Source organism: Coccinella septempunctata, chromosome 2, assembly GCF_907165205.1.
Source record: "Coccinella septempunctata chromosome 2, icCocSept1.1, whole genome shotgun sequence".
In the NCBI taxonomy this organism is placed as follows: domain Eukaryota; kingdom Metazoa; phylum Arthropoda; class Insecta; order Coleoptera; family Coccinellidae; genus Coccinella; species Coccinella septempunctata.
This window is the reverse complement of record NC_058190.1, coordinates 3,530,787-3,545,971: the sequence shown is the minus strand read 5'-3', so window position 1 is coordinate 3,545,971 and position 15,185 is coordinate 3,530,787. Positions and strand designations below refer to the sequence as shown.

The window sequence follows — 15,185 nt, the reverse complement described above, 5'->3', positions numbered from 1 at the left end:
TTCGACTTGAAGGCATTAATGCTCTTATTTTCTGTAGGCGATTTTGGGTGGAATGACTTATTTTGTCAAAAAAGACCAATCTATGAAAACAATCTGTATATATTACCTAATTGTAATGATAGTCAAGTAATCCAATTTAATTTTTATTAGTAATTATGGATATTTATGAGTACTTTCTATGTTATGAAACATATTATAGTCCTGGTATCAGTAACCTCTGTGAATTGTTTTTTTTAATCCCTTATAATTAAGATGTCTCGACGCTATGTGACTCTTTCTCTTCTCTCCTTTTTTCCAACGACAACGCCCCATGCGAGGGTATGCCTCCAAAGGTACTCACATAATTCAAAGGTTTTTGTGCATTTTGTATTAGCAATTCCCAAACAAATTTGCCAAGTGAAGCATTCAAGGCTGTGGATCGAAGATTTAATGAAAAAAGAAGAAGTTACTTACATCAGTAACCATAAACAAAATAAACAGCTAGAAATATTTTGTTCCTTGTGACCAGAAATTCCAATTCTTATAATTTGAGGAACGGAAGGCATGGCTCAAATATTGATATTCAATCTATGTTTGACCAGCCTGAATCATACCAAGGGTTCTGTTGGCAACCCATTTGATAAGACTTGTCAAAGCTTATTGAAAATTCGATTTGTATAGCAACAGACTGAAAAGAAATGTGGATTTCTAGCACGTGGAGAAAAAATTATAGATATGATAATTTTTTTAGGTAAGGAACTGAAAGACCATTTCTTACGAGGCAATAATATATTATTGATTTTCAAGTGACAGTATCTAATATCCATTTAAGATATTTGTCGACCCTGGTGTAGATGGTGGGTAAGTTCTTATCTCCACAAGTTGCTGTACCGAACGAGACAATTCCAAACTGAATATGTCTCACTTCTAAACTCTTATCGAGTGTTATATTCATCAAAGGTCCTCCGCTGTCACCTTTACATGCATCTTCTGTATTTTGACCATTAGCACATATCTGCGTATCACTGAGAGGTTTCACTTGGGTAGGAATGGAGCTATTGCATTTATGCTGATCCCAGGTCGTCACCTTGGCAAATTGAAGGATGTCCGAGCCAAAGAGGTTTCCTAAAAAAGAATTCAATTCATTAGAAATTAGTTTCTACTCATACACTTGCCTTAATTGATTCAGAATTTAGGTATACGTTTAGGTGTCTCGATAAAACGGAGACACCCTTGATATGTTTCATACAGGGTGCGGCAAAGCCGATTGACAAAAAAGGGTGGTTTGTCGGGTTGTATTAGGACAGGTAGATGCAGTAAGGCTCTTTGTGTTCCTTAGGGTCTGTGATTTTAAGTCAGCATAATGATTTGGAACGGAATGCATGAGTGATACCTGAACTACAACTTTTTAACCTAACGAGATGTATGACACATTACGATCGTCTTTTTTCGAGAAACTAATGATGCCATCAACTGCATTCCTCTGTCTTCATTTGTTTTCGAGTTATAGACCAAAATTTAAATTTCAACTTTGGTCATTATTATCTCCGTTCGTGTTTGTGCTGAGATGTTGAAATAAAACCATTACATCACTTTTCGGATAGCAAACCAATGGCGTACTATGATTTTTTCCAACAGGTATATAACATAAAGATATGTTTTTCCTTATGAAAACAGTAGTTTGAAACGACTTAGAAAGACTGACGTCGATGTATGATATATTTCTGAAACGATAAAAATGTCGTTTCTTTCTAAGTCATTTTAAACTACTGTTTTCATAAGAAAAATTACAACTTTATGTTATAACTCAGCAAATAAACTTGTAGAGAAGAATCATTGTATGCCACTGGATTGCCATAAAAAAAATCTGTATAATGTTTTCACTGCAACATCCTAGCACAAACAGAAACGGAGAAAATGACTAAAGTTGAAATCGCCCAAGTTCACCTTTTGGCCTATAACTCAAAAACAAAAGGAGATAGAGGAATGCAGTTGATGGCATTATTAGTTTCCCGAAAAAAGATCATCGTAATGTGCCATTGCTTTTCCTCTATCACGTTATGGGTTAAGAAGTTGTAGTGTAGGTATCAGTAATTTTGCCCACACTGTATATTAGACATAGAGTAGAGGTTCAACCTCTACCAAATCATTTATGTATTCTTTTCTTGTTTTCTACGGTTGGATTTTAATCATTCCTCAATTTTGCCCACCCATACAGGATGTATATATAGTGAGTCTTGATCAAGACTCATCCTCTGTATCGACATCCTGTATGGGTGGGCAAAATTGGTGATACCTGAAGCACAATAACTAAACTAAACTGAACTAAAACTGGGATGACATGTTGTGTTCGAAAAAGATTCATCAAATAAATATATATTCCGAAATTCATTTAATTCTATGTATATAAAACCGTTTATGAAAAACTAAAAATAAGATTTTTTATGGTTTTTCAACATCCAACAAAGACCGGAGTCTTTGACTCGTACAAATATTTCAACAGTACATTCTGGAACTCAAAAGAAACACTTTACTATTTTTTCCGAATCGGCTCGGTTTGAAAGATACAGGATGTTGAAAAACCATAAAAAACTCTTGAAATTGATTTGGACGCTATCTGCATATTTAAGCGTTTTGTAAAATGAAAGTATTCTTCCTATTTACTCGTATAATGCGCCGTTTTCTAGTAATTTGATGTTCAAAAATAAAAAAAAATCCGTGAAATTTGAAAAATTGGGTAATTTGGCTCAATACAACTCTGTTCGAAATATCCGCAAATGTATAGTGTCACAGATTTAGCTATAGTTATTCTGAAGGTAATTTTATTTTTTCAGGGATGGCACAACTCATTATTAAAACTTAAAATGGCTATATCTTTTTATCAGGACCGAGTAGGAAAAAATGATATGAGAAAAAAGTGTTTCTTTTGATCTCAAGAATGTACTGTTGAAATATTTGTATGAGTCAAAGACTTACCTTGTATATTCTAACAAAAGATTCCTGGGGTCAAAAGAAACACCATGCATTTTTTCAATTTGGCTCGGTTGAATAGATATCTAATAGGCCATAGAAAATCCATAAAAAAATGGAATTTTCAGTGATATACGATGTAATCGAATCAAATCATTTTCGTAATATAGTTCTTTATTGATCGAAGAAATGATAATTATGAATATCATATGTTGGAAAACAAAAGTATTCCCCATATTTCCATGTATGATTCACCGTTTTAGAGTAATTGACAAATGAAAAATTTCTCTGAAATTTGAGGAAGTGGGTATAGCGGCTGAAAGCAACTCTGTTTAAAAGATCCACAAAATTAGTTTATCAAGTATATGAAATCATTTATGAAAGATAATTGATTATAAATATAGACAAACATATAATATGAAAAAAAAAAACAAAACTGAACTAACGAAATAAAGATGGAGTAAAAATTACTAGAAGCTCAGAATATATAAATATGAGTTTTTTTTTCAGTTATGTCTCTCTGTGGGTTTCTCGTACCTCTCTCGTACATGTTTATCAACCATGTTTTAATTGTCTCTTCTGCATGTTGTGCGCCTCGCACATTATTACCACAACGAGAAACAGAGTAAAGTCTGTTCAATATTTTACACAGTTCAATAGTTTTGCACACACAATTCAGCTACTCAACAAATCTTTACTCTCTATCCAAATCTAATCTAAAGCAAAATATGGCCAACGCCCAACGACTAATGTTAAACTTCCAACAAAGGACAGACCTTTTTAGGAAAATCGGCAATAACCTACTGTACTGATCGTAGGTACCTATCTGCCCTTGGAGCCGCAATATAGAAACTGTGCAGTAACTGCATATCAAATAGTGCACTTTCAAAATGCAGAATTATCAATACAGCAACTGTACAGAAACTGTATTAGCAAAAATTATCAGATTTATCAATTCAAAAGCTATGCAGTAACTGTCGTTCACCCAATTCTGCATTTTTTGAACGCAAACTCATCAAAACAAATACTGTACAGTAACTGTATATCAAATACGTTATTTGAAAATGCAGTATTGTCAATTCAGAAACTGTATAGCTTCAGTACAACAATTTCTGTGCTACATACAAATGGCAGTGGTGGCACTTGTAACTTGTAATGCAGTATATCTGAAAAGTTGTTGTATGTTGTGTTTGTTGAGAGTTTAACACTTGAAACACTAGGTGCTTATTTTATATCAGAATAAAAATTTCATTCCATTTATGTTTGTTTTCGTTAAAATAAAGATTTTTTTCCAGAGTATGATTCGTAAGCGTTTACACTTACCTGACTGGGTTTTGCCCCAACCACTAACAGTGAAATTCTGAGCTGTCAGATCCGAATATGACCAATTCTTATCGAACGGCAAGCAGATTGCTCTCACATAATCTGAAAATTGAACAGATATGTTGTTAGTTGTGTTTTGATAATGACTGAAAAGAACAATGTATTTCAGTGTATAATTCAAAAAACTGCAAAAAAATTTGTCATTGAAACTACTTGCGTCAGTTGCCTATTTATTTTTTTTCAAACCTCCATCTAAACTCAAAACAGAAAAATCTGAAAAATATTTTTTAATTAGATATCAAACAAATAATAGAAAAAATGTAAGAATAAAGAAAATGTGTATCAGATTTTTCTTTCTTGAAAAGTTCTTATTCTACTGGAAAACATATTGTGAATTGTTTATTTCCTCATAGCTTTTCAAGAGAATTTGGGAATGGAGAAAACTGTCTAAGAGTGCCATTTAATTAGCGTTAGGTAATTATCAATTTTCCTTTTTCCAAAATATATTAATTGTTCAAGAGAGATTCAATGAATATAAAATTTTTCTTCAAAGCTTAATATTTTGGGGAAAGATGAAACATTCCTTCAATTTTTGTTGGTTTTTTTCAAATTGAAAATATTCCGTTGTATGATTCAGTGTATACCAATGAACATATTGTTTGCTAGATTGTTCAATATTGATCGCATTATATGAACCAATTTCCTTCAATAATATTTTTCATTATTTTACCTGTTTCTCGCACTTCGTATCTCAATCTTATGAGTGCAATGTCATTTTTAAGCGTTCTTCTGTTATATTCGGGGTGCACCGTAACCTGTTCAACTGGTACATCCACATGTTGATCAGCACATATAATTCGGTCATCTCCAAAACTAACACAATCCCTTCCTGTACTAAGATTGTACTCTCCAAGCCTGACGAAAACTCTGAAATGAAAAAGTTCTAAAGAACACATCGATGCAGTGCTGAGATGTGATTTGGCAATGAAATGCTGAAAAAAATACGGAAGCAGATACTAGAGCGAATATATTCACGATGGAAACGGTTTTCAGGTTGCTAATTTTTTTAATCACACCTCTATCATAATTTTTGATCTATAAACTAATAAGCAAGGAAGTCACTTCGAGATTGAATACGCAGTGCTTTAAACTTAGGTACAGGTAGCAAAACCAGGTCCAGACCTTTCATTTAATTTATTTATTATATGTATAACATCCAAAAATTTAGAAAATCTACTTTATTTGAGTAAATTGAATGTTGAATAAATCCACTATTCTGTTTGATATCTGAATTCGCAACAAAGCACCAAATTACGAGGATATATAAAAAAAATTTTCGCTTACTATAGAACCAAACAAAATTTTAATGTCAAAATATTTTATTACTCAACATATTCTCCTCTTCAATTTAATACGTTCATTACAGCAAACCTGCAACGTCTCTATACTTTGAAAAAAAAATGTTTCTTTTTGCTCTGCAAATCAGACCTCCACAGCTTTTATTCTTTCCTCGTTGGAAGAAAATTTACGGCCTTTTAAACTTTTTTTCAGTAAGTAAAGAGATGATAGTCGGATGGAGCCAAATCTGGTGAATAAGGTGGGAGTTCTAGTAATTGAAACCCTAAATCACGAATTTTTTGCATGGCAAAATGATGTTTGTGTGCAGGAGCGTTGTCCTGCAAAAACAAAACACCTTTGGATAGCTTTCCGCGTCTTTTCTTTTAATTTTTTCCCGTAGAGTTGTTAGTAATGTCGAATAGTAATCTCCGGTTATTGTTCTACCCTTATCCAAAAAGTTAATCATGATTACTTCAAGGCAATAAAAAAAAACTGAAGCAAGAACTTTTCCAGCAGATTTTTGGACACCAAACTTCTTGGTCTTGGAGAACCAGAGTGTCGCCATTCCATCGATTGTTGCTTTGTTTCTGGATCGTAGAAATGTACCCAAGTATCATCCGTAGTATCAATTCGGTTTAAGAAGTCTACATATCGTTTTCAAATCGAGCACAGATCGAACGCGATGCTACTACCCTTGCAGGCTTTTGGTCAACATTCGAACATTTGGGGATCCATTTTGCAGCAATTTTTCTCATGTCCAAATTGACGTGAACGCGTTCGTAGGAAATATTCAGTGCTTCAGATATCCGTTCTAGCCCAATTCGACGGTCTGATAAAATCATGTCATGAACTGCATCTATATTTTCGGGGACTGACACAGAAACTGGCCTTCTGGATCGGTCATCATCTGCAATGTAAAATTTACCTCTCTTGAAGCTTGCAGTCCAATTTTTCACGGTAGCATACGAAGATCGTTGATCTCCAAGGGTATTAAGCATATTTTCGTAAATCTGCTTACCTCATAACCCTTTTGAATACTCGTACTTGATGATGGCTCGATACTCCACTTTTTCGATTTTCACAATTTCAGTGGACATCTTCTTTCTTTTAATGTATAGCGTAACTCTGGTTTACTTTTTTGAACTCAAACTTCACACTGACATTTCTAATGAGTAATTGTTCGTTGCTATGGTAACGCAATATTTTTTTTATGCATGGGACTGGTCTAGGCTAACTAGATATCAATACATCCTCGTACAATAATCCGTATATTCCCTTTTAAAAAAGGTTAGGGGTTAGGGAGTATAGTGTGAGAGAAATATCAAATCAAAGAAAGCATAGGAAGAGTTGCTTTTGAAATTTAAAATCGACGGATGCGAGGATATACGTTCTATAACGATCACACACTCGTATCAAAATATTTTAATTTCGTGCTTCTATAACGATTGTGTGGTTATACAATGGAGTGTGCTATTGAACGATGTTATTAAATCAATAATTTATTCGAAATATTTATTACCTACAATTCTAGAGGTCTGTTTTCGATGATACAGTGTGCTGCTGTCAAGACATGCCTGGTCGTTATTAGAGAACCACCGCATAAAAATTGAGGATCTGGTTGAGCAGCCTCTGAAAAAATCAATGATTTATCTGTCTGATATGATATGAATGTCTCCCATACCCATGGGAAGAAAACAATTTCCAATGACCAACGATTGTCTCTTTCAAGGTTTTCATCATCAGATGTATCAGCGTATGAAATACCTATACTCCATTCACATTTATATTAGCAGTCGGTTGGCCATGAAATAATTTTCTCAAGTTTTTGTAACTAGAACGGAGTAAGGTTGGCACTCATGAAATGTCGTTAATGTCATAACGCCGTTGCCACAACTAATATCAGTTTTTATTACGAAAATGCCGGAAGCGATTGAAAAAAAAACAGGGTTTCAGGAAGTGCTATTCAGAATTAAGGTCCACTTATTCAAATAGTTATACCCTGATATTCTAAAATCCACAATACGTCAGACGGTAGAGAACATATTCAATGTAAGAGAATTTATATAATGTTTTATCTGAATTTAAACGACTCATATTTCAGCTGAATATTTCTACAATCAGAAAGATTGTGAATGAAGAGGATGACAAAGAATTTCCTTCTATTGGGGGACCCAAAAATGTGGTGGCATTTGAGAATTTTATGTTTGAGTGAATTAATGCGAAAAGTTTACTTTAGGATTTTCGATGAATATTATCGTAGAATAAGTTCCCGAAAATTGATTTTTCTATTTTTCATTTGACTTGTCCTATACATTGTAAATGTCTTAAGGTACCAATAAATGCCTAATTGTTATTATTATATCAATGTATTAAGATGAACAGCCACACATATGCGCCAGTAGTCCTATTAATTGTTTATTCATATGAAATTTTTGTTCAAAGGTAAAGTTCATCTTGACTTGAAACTAGCTTTAATTCCTTTTACTTATATTGATGCAAGATGATTTTTTTGAAGAATTTAACATTCTTGTAATTATCTGTTGATTCCTTCGGGAGATATCCATTCCCAACCACTGCATCATATGCATTTCATTTCATTTCATTTTCGGGTTAATATTTTTGAAATCTACAACTGATGTAACGTATTCAAACTTTAGCCAATGAAGATAACGAACATTAAATCTCCTCAAGCTAGTGCATATTATGATATTATATTGATCTCTTGTATTGTCCATGCGAATAACTGGATTTGGTATGCCTTCTGTTTGTATAAACTTCAATTATGTTCGTCACATATTTTCCGAAGATATTCGTCATTGTAATAAAATACGTAATAACAGAAACTTTTACGTAGAATGGTCAACATAGCGTTGATTCAAAACACAAAAATGTTTTTACAAGCGTCATAACCCCACATTTTCGTACTATTCAGAGTAAAATGTGTTAAATTTTCATGGCCAACCGAGTGCTAAAATAAAAATGAATGGAGTTTACATATTTTCTATTTCAGAGTCACTCTTCACTCATTTTATGTTTTTACTTTTTTGAACCTTTGTATATTTTTTTATATTTATTTCTATAATCCAATTTTCTTTTTTGAAGCAAATTATTATCTAAGCTCAGTGCGGGAAACTTGGACCAGTGATTATGTCTCCCGACCATAGCATGGGTCAAGTCTCCTGCACTCCCTCTTTGTCTATTCAACAAATGCCTACTTGGAATTTTTCCAACTATCGTTTAAAAAGCTCATCATTTCTATAAAACAATATTAATCAATGGAAGCAATAAAAAATATATAAAAATATAAAAAATAATAAAATGCACCTATTTAACTATGTAACAAACAAAAATTATTCCATTTCTTACTTCCTAACAACAAAATCACGTTCAACCCTCTTACTCTTGAACTGTTCTAATGGCGGCCAAAATGGAGCCGCCACTAGTTGTACCTTTTTACGAGTTTGTCGCAAGCCAAAGATTATAGAGTTAGGTATAGAGGTTAACCTAACTCTATAATCTTTGGTCGCAAGCTACTTCCGATACCGGCAGCGCGAAATTTGAATTGAAATATTTGAGGTGGTTCAAGTCTCTTACCTGAGCTTCCCGGACCCCCCTACTTTTCAAAAAATTATTTTCGATAGTTTAATTCATTTCGAAAGGACTCTTGTAATTTTTTGCTTAAAGTAACGGTTTTTGAAAATAAAAGTTATCAATAGGTAGGTACGTAGCTGCTGTGAAAACCAGTAGTATAATGGTTCTCAAGTTTCGAAATTTAACACACACTCCATCTTTTAGAGGATTGCTATACACAATTCTGAAATATACTCACGTCTAAAGGCCAGCAGTGCCATCCATGGAAACTGTCCAATTTCTGCTACTTTTCCTCCAGTTACTTTATTATCTGCGAATGTCAATCCGCAATTTTCTTTGAAAGGTTTCCTCCTTCTTATAACTGGGTAATTATCCCTCTCTTCAACAGTTTGTTCCACATTTTCAGTTTTTCCTGGATAAGTTCGATTATCTACTGTATTGTAATCCGGAATATTGAATCTGACGTGTTCAAAAGGTTCCGCAGAAATTGGTATTCTGGTTGTTGTTTTCGGATCGTTGGGATAATAATTGAACACTGGTCTATTCGATATGGAGCCACTCAGGCTTGCATTCCGCGAAAACTCTTGGTTTTCCTCGTATTGAGTACTTTTATCAACGTTTTTAATAACATTTAAATCTTGCACTTGATTCTGTCCTAAATTCTGCTGAAAATTATTTGTTTTTCCGAAGTTGCCCTTGGTACTGTAGTCGAATCTATCTGTTGTGGTTATAAATTCGTACTCGTTCGTTATTTTACTAGTCAAGGGACGATTTTCCAGGATAGGGCAGCATATTTTCTTGCCCCGATTGCACGGATACACTACATAATCGTCGAAATTAATTTGGCAATCGGATGTGGATAGGCAATCAAAGTTGGGCTGGCACACGTTCGTTGGATTTTCTGAGGTACCTGGAAAAGGGAGAATAATCAAACAGAGAGGGGCAATAAGATCCAACTCATGAAAAAGGCAGCTTTCATTTATTTGTTCCAAGTCTCAGTTTGTAGGAAACGTTTTTCGCTGTCATCTTGCAATCAATAGGGAGCTATGGAAACGTTCGTTTTTGAGCAGTTACCGCTAATATACCATTCTACAAAATTACGGAAGTTCAGAAATTTTGCGACCGTTTCAAAAGTGTCCGATTCTTAAGCATAAAATGTTAATTTATGAGAAAGCAAACATTTACTCTCTTATACATCTGAATCGTTTTTTTGAAATTCTTTTGTTCGATACCTTCGCAAGTTTTTCAGAGACAAATAATAAAGAAATATTCATGATAATAATATATATTCAATAACAAGAACAAAAATATTTAAAGAAAGATAATAAAGATTCTTATATGAAAAAAATTGATATTTTGAATAAAAACGGAAATTCATCAGTGAAATAAATCAGAATATGCAACTTGACTTGATTCAACAAAAATACATCTATTAGTGGTTAAATTGATGTGGAAGTTTTTTGTTTCAAAAATTTTAAAAAATTTCGCTGGGGAAAGATTAGCTTGTTCGATCCATTACAGAATTTTTCTTTTCGAAAAACAAATTATTTCAACACCCCGAAGTTACTAATTTTCGAATGTCACTTAAGATATAAGAGAGAAAATTCCTCAGAAGCCTGAGACTGAGACGGAAGTGATTCTGTCAGATCAGATTCAATAAAGAATATTAACATGCTGAACCTAAAATTCAGTTGACTCCGTTTAAAAAGAGAGAACTATGATAAAATTTGAAGAAAAATCCACATTTTCTGATACTTTTTAGGGTTTTCACTCCCAATCTAGCTCTGGAACAAAATCAATTAAAAAAATTGACATAACCGATTTTCTCCTGCGTACATTTTTGTATTTATTTATCAGGAGCTAATCAAGTAGAAAAATTTGTTGCCTGACAATGAACTGAAAAAAAGAAATTAGTGCAGGAATTTACGAAGGAGCAAATCGTTTATTTCAATTTTCAATTGATTTTGTTCCAGAGATTGGGAGTAAAAACTCTAAAAAGTTTCAGAAAATGCAGAATCCTACCAGTTTGAATTTCAATCGATATCCAAAAATCCACAACTTCTTCAAATTAGAAAATTTTATTCAGATTTCACAGAGGATCAATTTTTATTCTGATATGCGCACCCAGCACTCATATTAACATTTCCGATCTTGTTCAAATATTTCATGAAATACTATAGTATGTCATTCTAAAAAAAAATTAGCAAAAATCATTTTATTCAAACACTTTTTCCACTGAAGAACATTGAAAATTCAAAAATACGCGCTCAATATCAGCTTCGTCATCAATGATAGAAACTGCCTTCAATAACACAATTTAGTCCTGAAATCCAAAGACACTGAAGAAGTCAGAATATTGAAAACTTTGACTCTGGACACACTCTCAACGGGGTTACGAATTCGAATAGGTACTTGTATTTCTAGAATGGAAATAGAAATGAAAAGATTCTATAATACTTTCCCCCTACTCAGAAAAAAATTTCCCGATTTGATCATTTTTGAAACATCAAAGAAGCCGCCGGAAGAATCCCACATCAAAGAAGCCACCAGGCTGCCCAATAAAACGATCATCTGTTGACGTTTAATGAGAATGCCGACAAGTTTGATGAACATAAAAACTCTTCAAAATTTGGAACTATTTCTCTATTTTTTGGGTATAATAGGGAATACTCCCACTAATGAAAATGATGTACTTAAAAATGAAAAATAAAAATGGGTATTTAAAATTTAAAGCGTTTCGTTTCTATTGCACAAGTTGGCAGCATCGACTGAAATATGCGTTGATTAGGAAGGACAACAAATACACTATCTTGATGAGATAGACAAAGATGGCTGTCTATGAAGTCTGCGACGAACGAGGAATGTCGTAAAATTTAATGGAATTTTTATGGCCAGGTGCTGTTGAGGCTCGCCAGTGAATACGCGCCTTATGATGGCTGTAAATCAGGAGCTGTTATTTTATAAACAAACCATTATTCTTTTTATATTCTAGTAGACGCTGATGCCAAATCGCAAACTAGAAACGAAGCGATTTAAATTTTAAAACCTCATACTTGAAGAATGGTTTCGAATAGTTTCCGTTGTGCATTTGAAAAATTCATGACTGAAACTCATAATTATTCAGTTTAAACTTGCATATGCTGTGATAACCCAAATTGAGGAGAATTCCCCATTGTACCTTCATTGGTAAGTATTGAATTCATATATTTTGTTCTTTATAATATCAGAAAAATATCGCGAATCAGCAAGTACAACAGAATAATATTGTGGAGGCCCCATTTACGACATTTCCATTTGTCTTGAGGGCTCCTGCTATGCCACTGTACACACCCTTAGGATATACGGATATACCCTGCATGTGAAAAATTGCGTCATTGAAAATAAAATTTAAAGCATATTCTACAAAATAGTAATTAATCAAAATATGAATTTTGTGCGTTAATGGTCACTCACACTGTAAATTATAACAAAAAATGTTTGACTAGACAGGCGGAACCCCTTGAAAACTACCTTTAGCTAATTCAATGAAAAATCACAAAATCATATAAGCTTATAACGGGTCTTTATTATTATATACTAAATCAATACTCAACATTTGACTACGTAATGTTACTCTATGCTGAAATAATGAAGAAAAAACGATCCCTGTTAGATATTTTTCAAGCAATCTTATAATCTTAGTAAGCAATTTTGGTCATGAGTTCATCAGACAAAGACCAATTGTTTTTTGGCGTTCAATATGCTGAAAATATCATGATTTTTAATTATATTTCTGTTGTTTTTCAATCAAACCTATACTAATCGTATTGTGCTGATCTAATGTGAAGATCAAAAAAACATACCAAACATATACATCTAAATAACTAATAATCCAGTAATATTTAATATTCCGAGATGCATATTTTTTGAATAAGTATTTTGGATGGGAATTATAGGACCAAGCATCATTATTTCGATAGTTTTCTATGACATTGGAGAGGAAATAAAATTAGGATTCACCCAAAGAAATTAGAGTCTCTGATTCTGAAAATATAAACATAAACAAAAATAAACAAGGAGAATTAGATGAAATCATAGCAAAATGATTTTTTTACATTCAGAACTATTTTCTATTTCGCAACTGATTCTTTTTGAATTCTGTCAAAAAAGCATTCTTTCCGGATATATCTACTGGAATTAAATACAAAACACTTCAAGTGTGTGAAGATCTGAATGTGAGGTTTGGAGAGAAATGAGGTAATTTTTGCATCATTCGTTGGTTATTCAATGAACTTCCGGTAGGAAATTATGTATGGTAATGAAGGACTTGAACAGTATTCTCAATTTTCTTCTTCAAAATGATCATTTTGAATGAAAATTCAACTACTACTCACATGAAAATAAGGCGAATAGAACTAAACCCACTGTCACGGTCATTTGAGCAAGATTGAAAAACTCACAAAACAAAACAATAGGAGAAACTTGTTCTTCTAAGTTCGACACACATGCGCCGACCGAACTTTCTGTATTATTTCAAAATGACACTTGTTCGGGTTACGAAAGGGTTGATAGCTTTCGGCCCGATCCGACCAAATGAAGTTTTTTCAATGAAAACGTTCTTGAGATAACACAATCAAGGTTGAGGTTATAAGAGTGATTTGACCCACTAATATCCTCTCTCTCGATGTTGATTAAATATCTAGTGGAGATGTGGATAATTATAAATCCTTATATTCGAAATATAAATCCCAACAATAGGTAGATTCAGTGGCGTCCAAGGAAAAGGCAATATGTTGTTATCCAGATTTCGATTTAAGTAGGTATCCATAGATTACAGTGTGCTTTTGTGACTTGTTGATTAAACCGGTATGATTTAATCATATTTTTTCTGAATGCGCAGTCAATTTACAATTCAAGTCTATTCAAGAATTTTTGAGATCCCAGTAGGACTTCAAAGTACAGATGCTCCTTAATATCGGTAACCACAAGATCTCCATAATGTCTGTAATTTTGAGTTTCAATCACAAAACTGGAATATACAGGTTGCTTCATTGGAAAATGCGGATACAGTAAGGGTAGATAGAGGACACCATTGACACCATGGTGCCTTTAAGTAACCTATATTTTATGGATCCACCTTTCTTTTTATTACTATAGGATACAGGATGATTTAGTGGATCTCCTCATTTTTTCAATTAACCTTACACGTTTTTATAATATTTGGCATATAAGTCGATACAAATAATAAAAAAGTCGTTTTTTCCAGGTCTGTCATAAAAAAAATAAATTTGTAAATCTTGAGTCGAAACAACACCCTTATGTCAATATTTCAAAACTTTATCCACAAATTTGGACAGACCGTGAAAAAATGAGTTAAACTGAATGTATTTGGTTCTTCCGCATACAAATTTTTACAATTTATATCTTGAGTCAAATTAAGATGTTTCGTTGAAGAGATGGCAGATTCCTCTACGACATACTATTTTCCGCAAATCGTTTAAGATTCGATAGACACTAATAAATTTTGAGAAAATCGCGAATTATTTTATTCATAAATGTAGATGCTTTGAAATTCGTAATGAAATTGGTTGCGTTACTATAGAAACGTATTAATGTCAAACTTGTCGCATATAAATTTAATTGCTGGTGTTTTCGAAAACAAAACAAATGATAAATGATGATGAATTTTCAATTTCTGGGATTCCTCCACAGCTGGTTGAGTCAGTGAATACTGCTTCATTAGAGTTATTGCCAAAAAATCAAGAGAAAAGTACGTATATACATATAAACGTTTAATGGACTATCGTAAGAGTAAAAATACGAGTTTTTTCTCAGAAAATGTTGTAATGACATATATAATAAACTGATTTTAAAATGTATTCTGCATCCAGCTTCTCAAAATATGAATTAATTTCTTATAGACGACGTGTTTTCAATAATTTATCTAGAACACTAACAACTGTAAGGAAATATCATTTCCTTACAGTAAATAAATGAGTACATAT

The 15,185-nt window shown here is 33.0% G+C and overlaps 1 protein-coding gene across 1 annotated transcript; it reads right to left on the bottom strand.

The window, feature by feature from the left end:
* Nucleotides 1-749: 749 nt before the first annotated feature.
* Nucleotides 750-13,854, bottom strand: LOC123308135 (phenoloxidase-activating factor 3-like). The gene is made up of 6 exons (XM_044890684.1): nt 13,575-13,854; nt 9,440-10,111; nt 7,134-7,239; nt 5,003-5,199; nt 4,273-4,374; nt 750-1,104 (listed from the first exon to the last, which is right to left on the bottom strand). Exons 1-6 carry the CDS (start codon nt 13,615-13,617, stop codon nt 782-784), a joined length of 1,443 nt encoding a protein of 480 aa, XP_044746619.1. The 5' UTR covers nt 13,618-13,854; the 3' UTR covers nt 750-781.
* Nucleotides 13,855-15,185: the final 1,331 nt, after the last annotated feature.

Excerpts from the sequence above, each read along its gene's own strand:
- LOC123308135 (XM_044890684.1), bottom strand. The coding sequence starts at position 13,617 with ATGACCGTGACAGTGGGTTTAGTTCTATTCGCCTTATTTTCAT. Across the intron at positions 10,112-13,574 it reads TCTATTCGCCTTATTTTCAT|GTACCTCAGAAAATCCAACG; the intron begins GTGAGTAGTAGT and ends TCCCTTTTCCAG. Across the intron at positions 4,375-5,002 it reads ATACGAAGTGCGAGAAACAG|ATTATGTGAGAGCAATCTGC; the intron begins GTAAAATAATGA and ends TTCAATTTTCAG.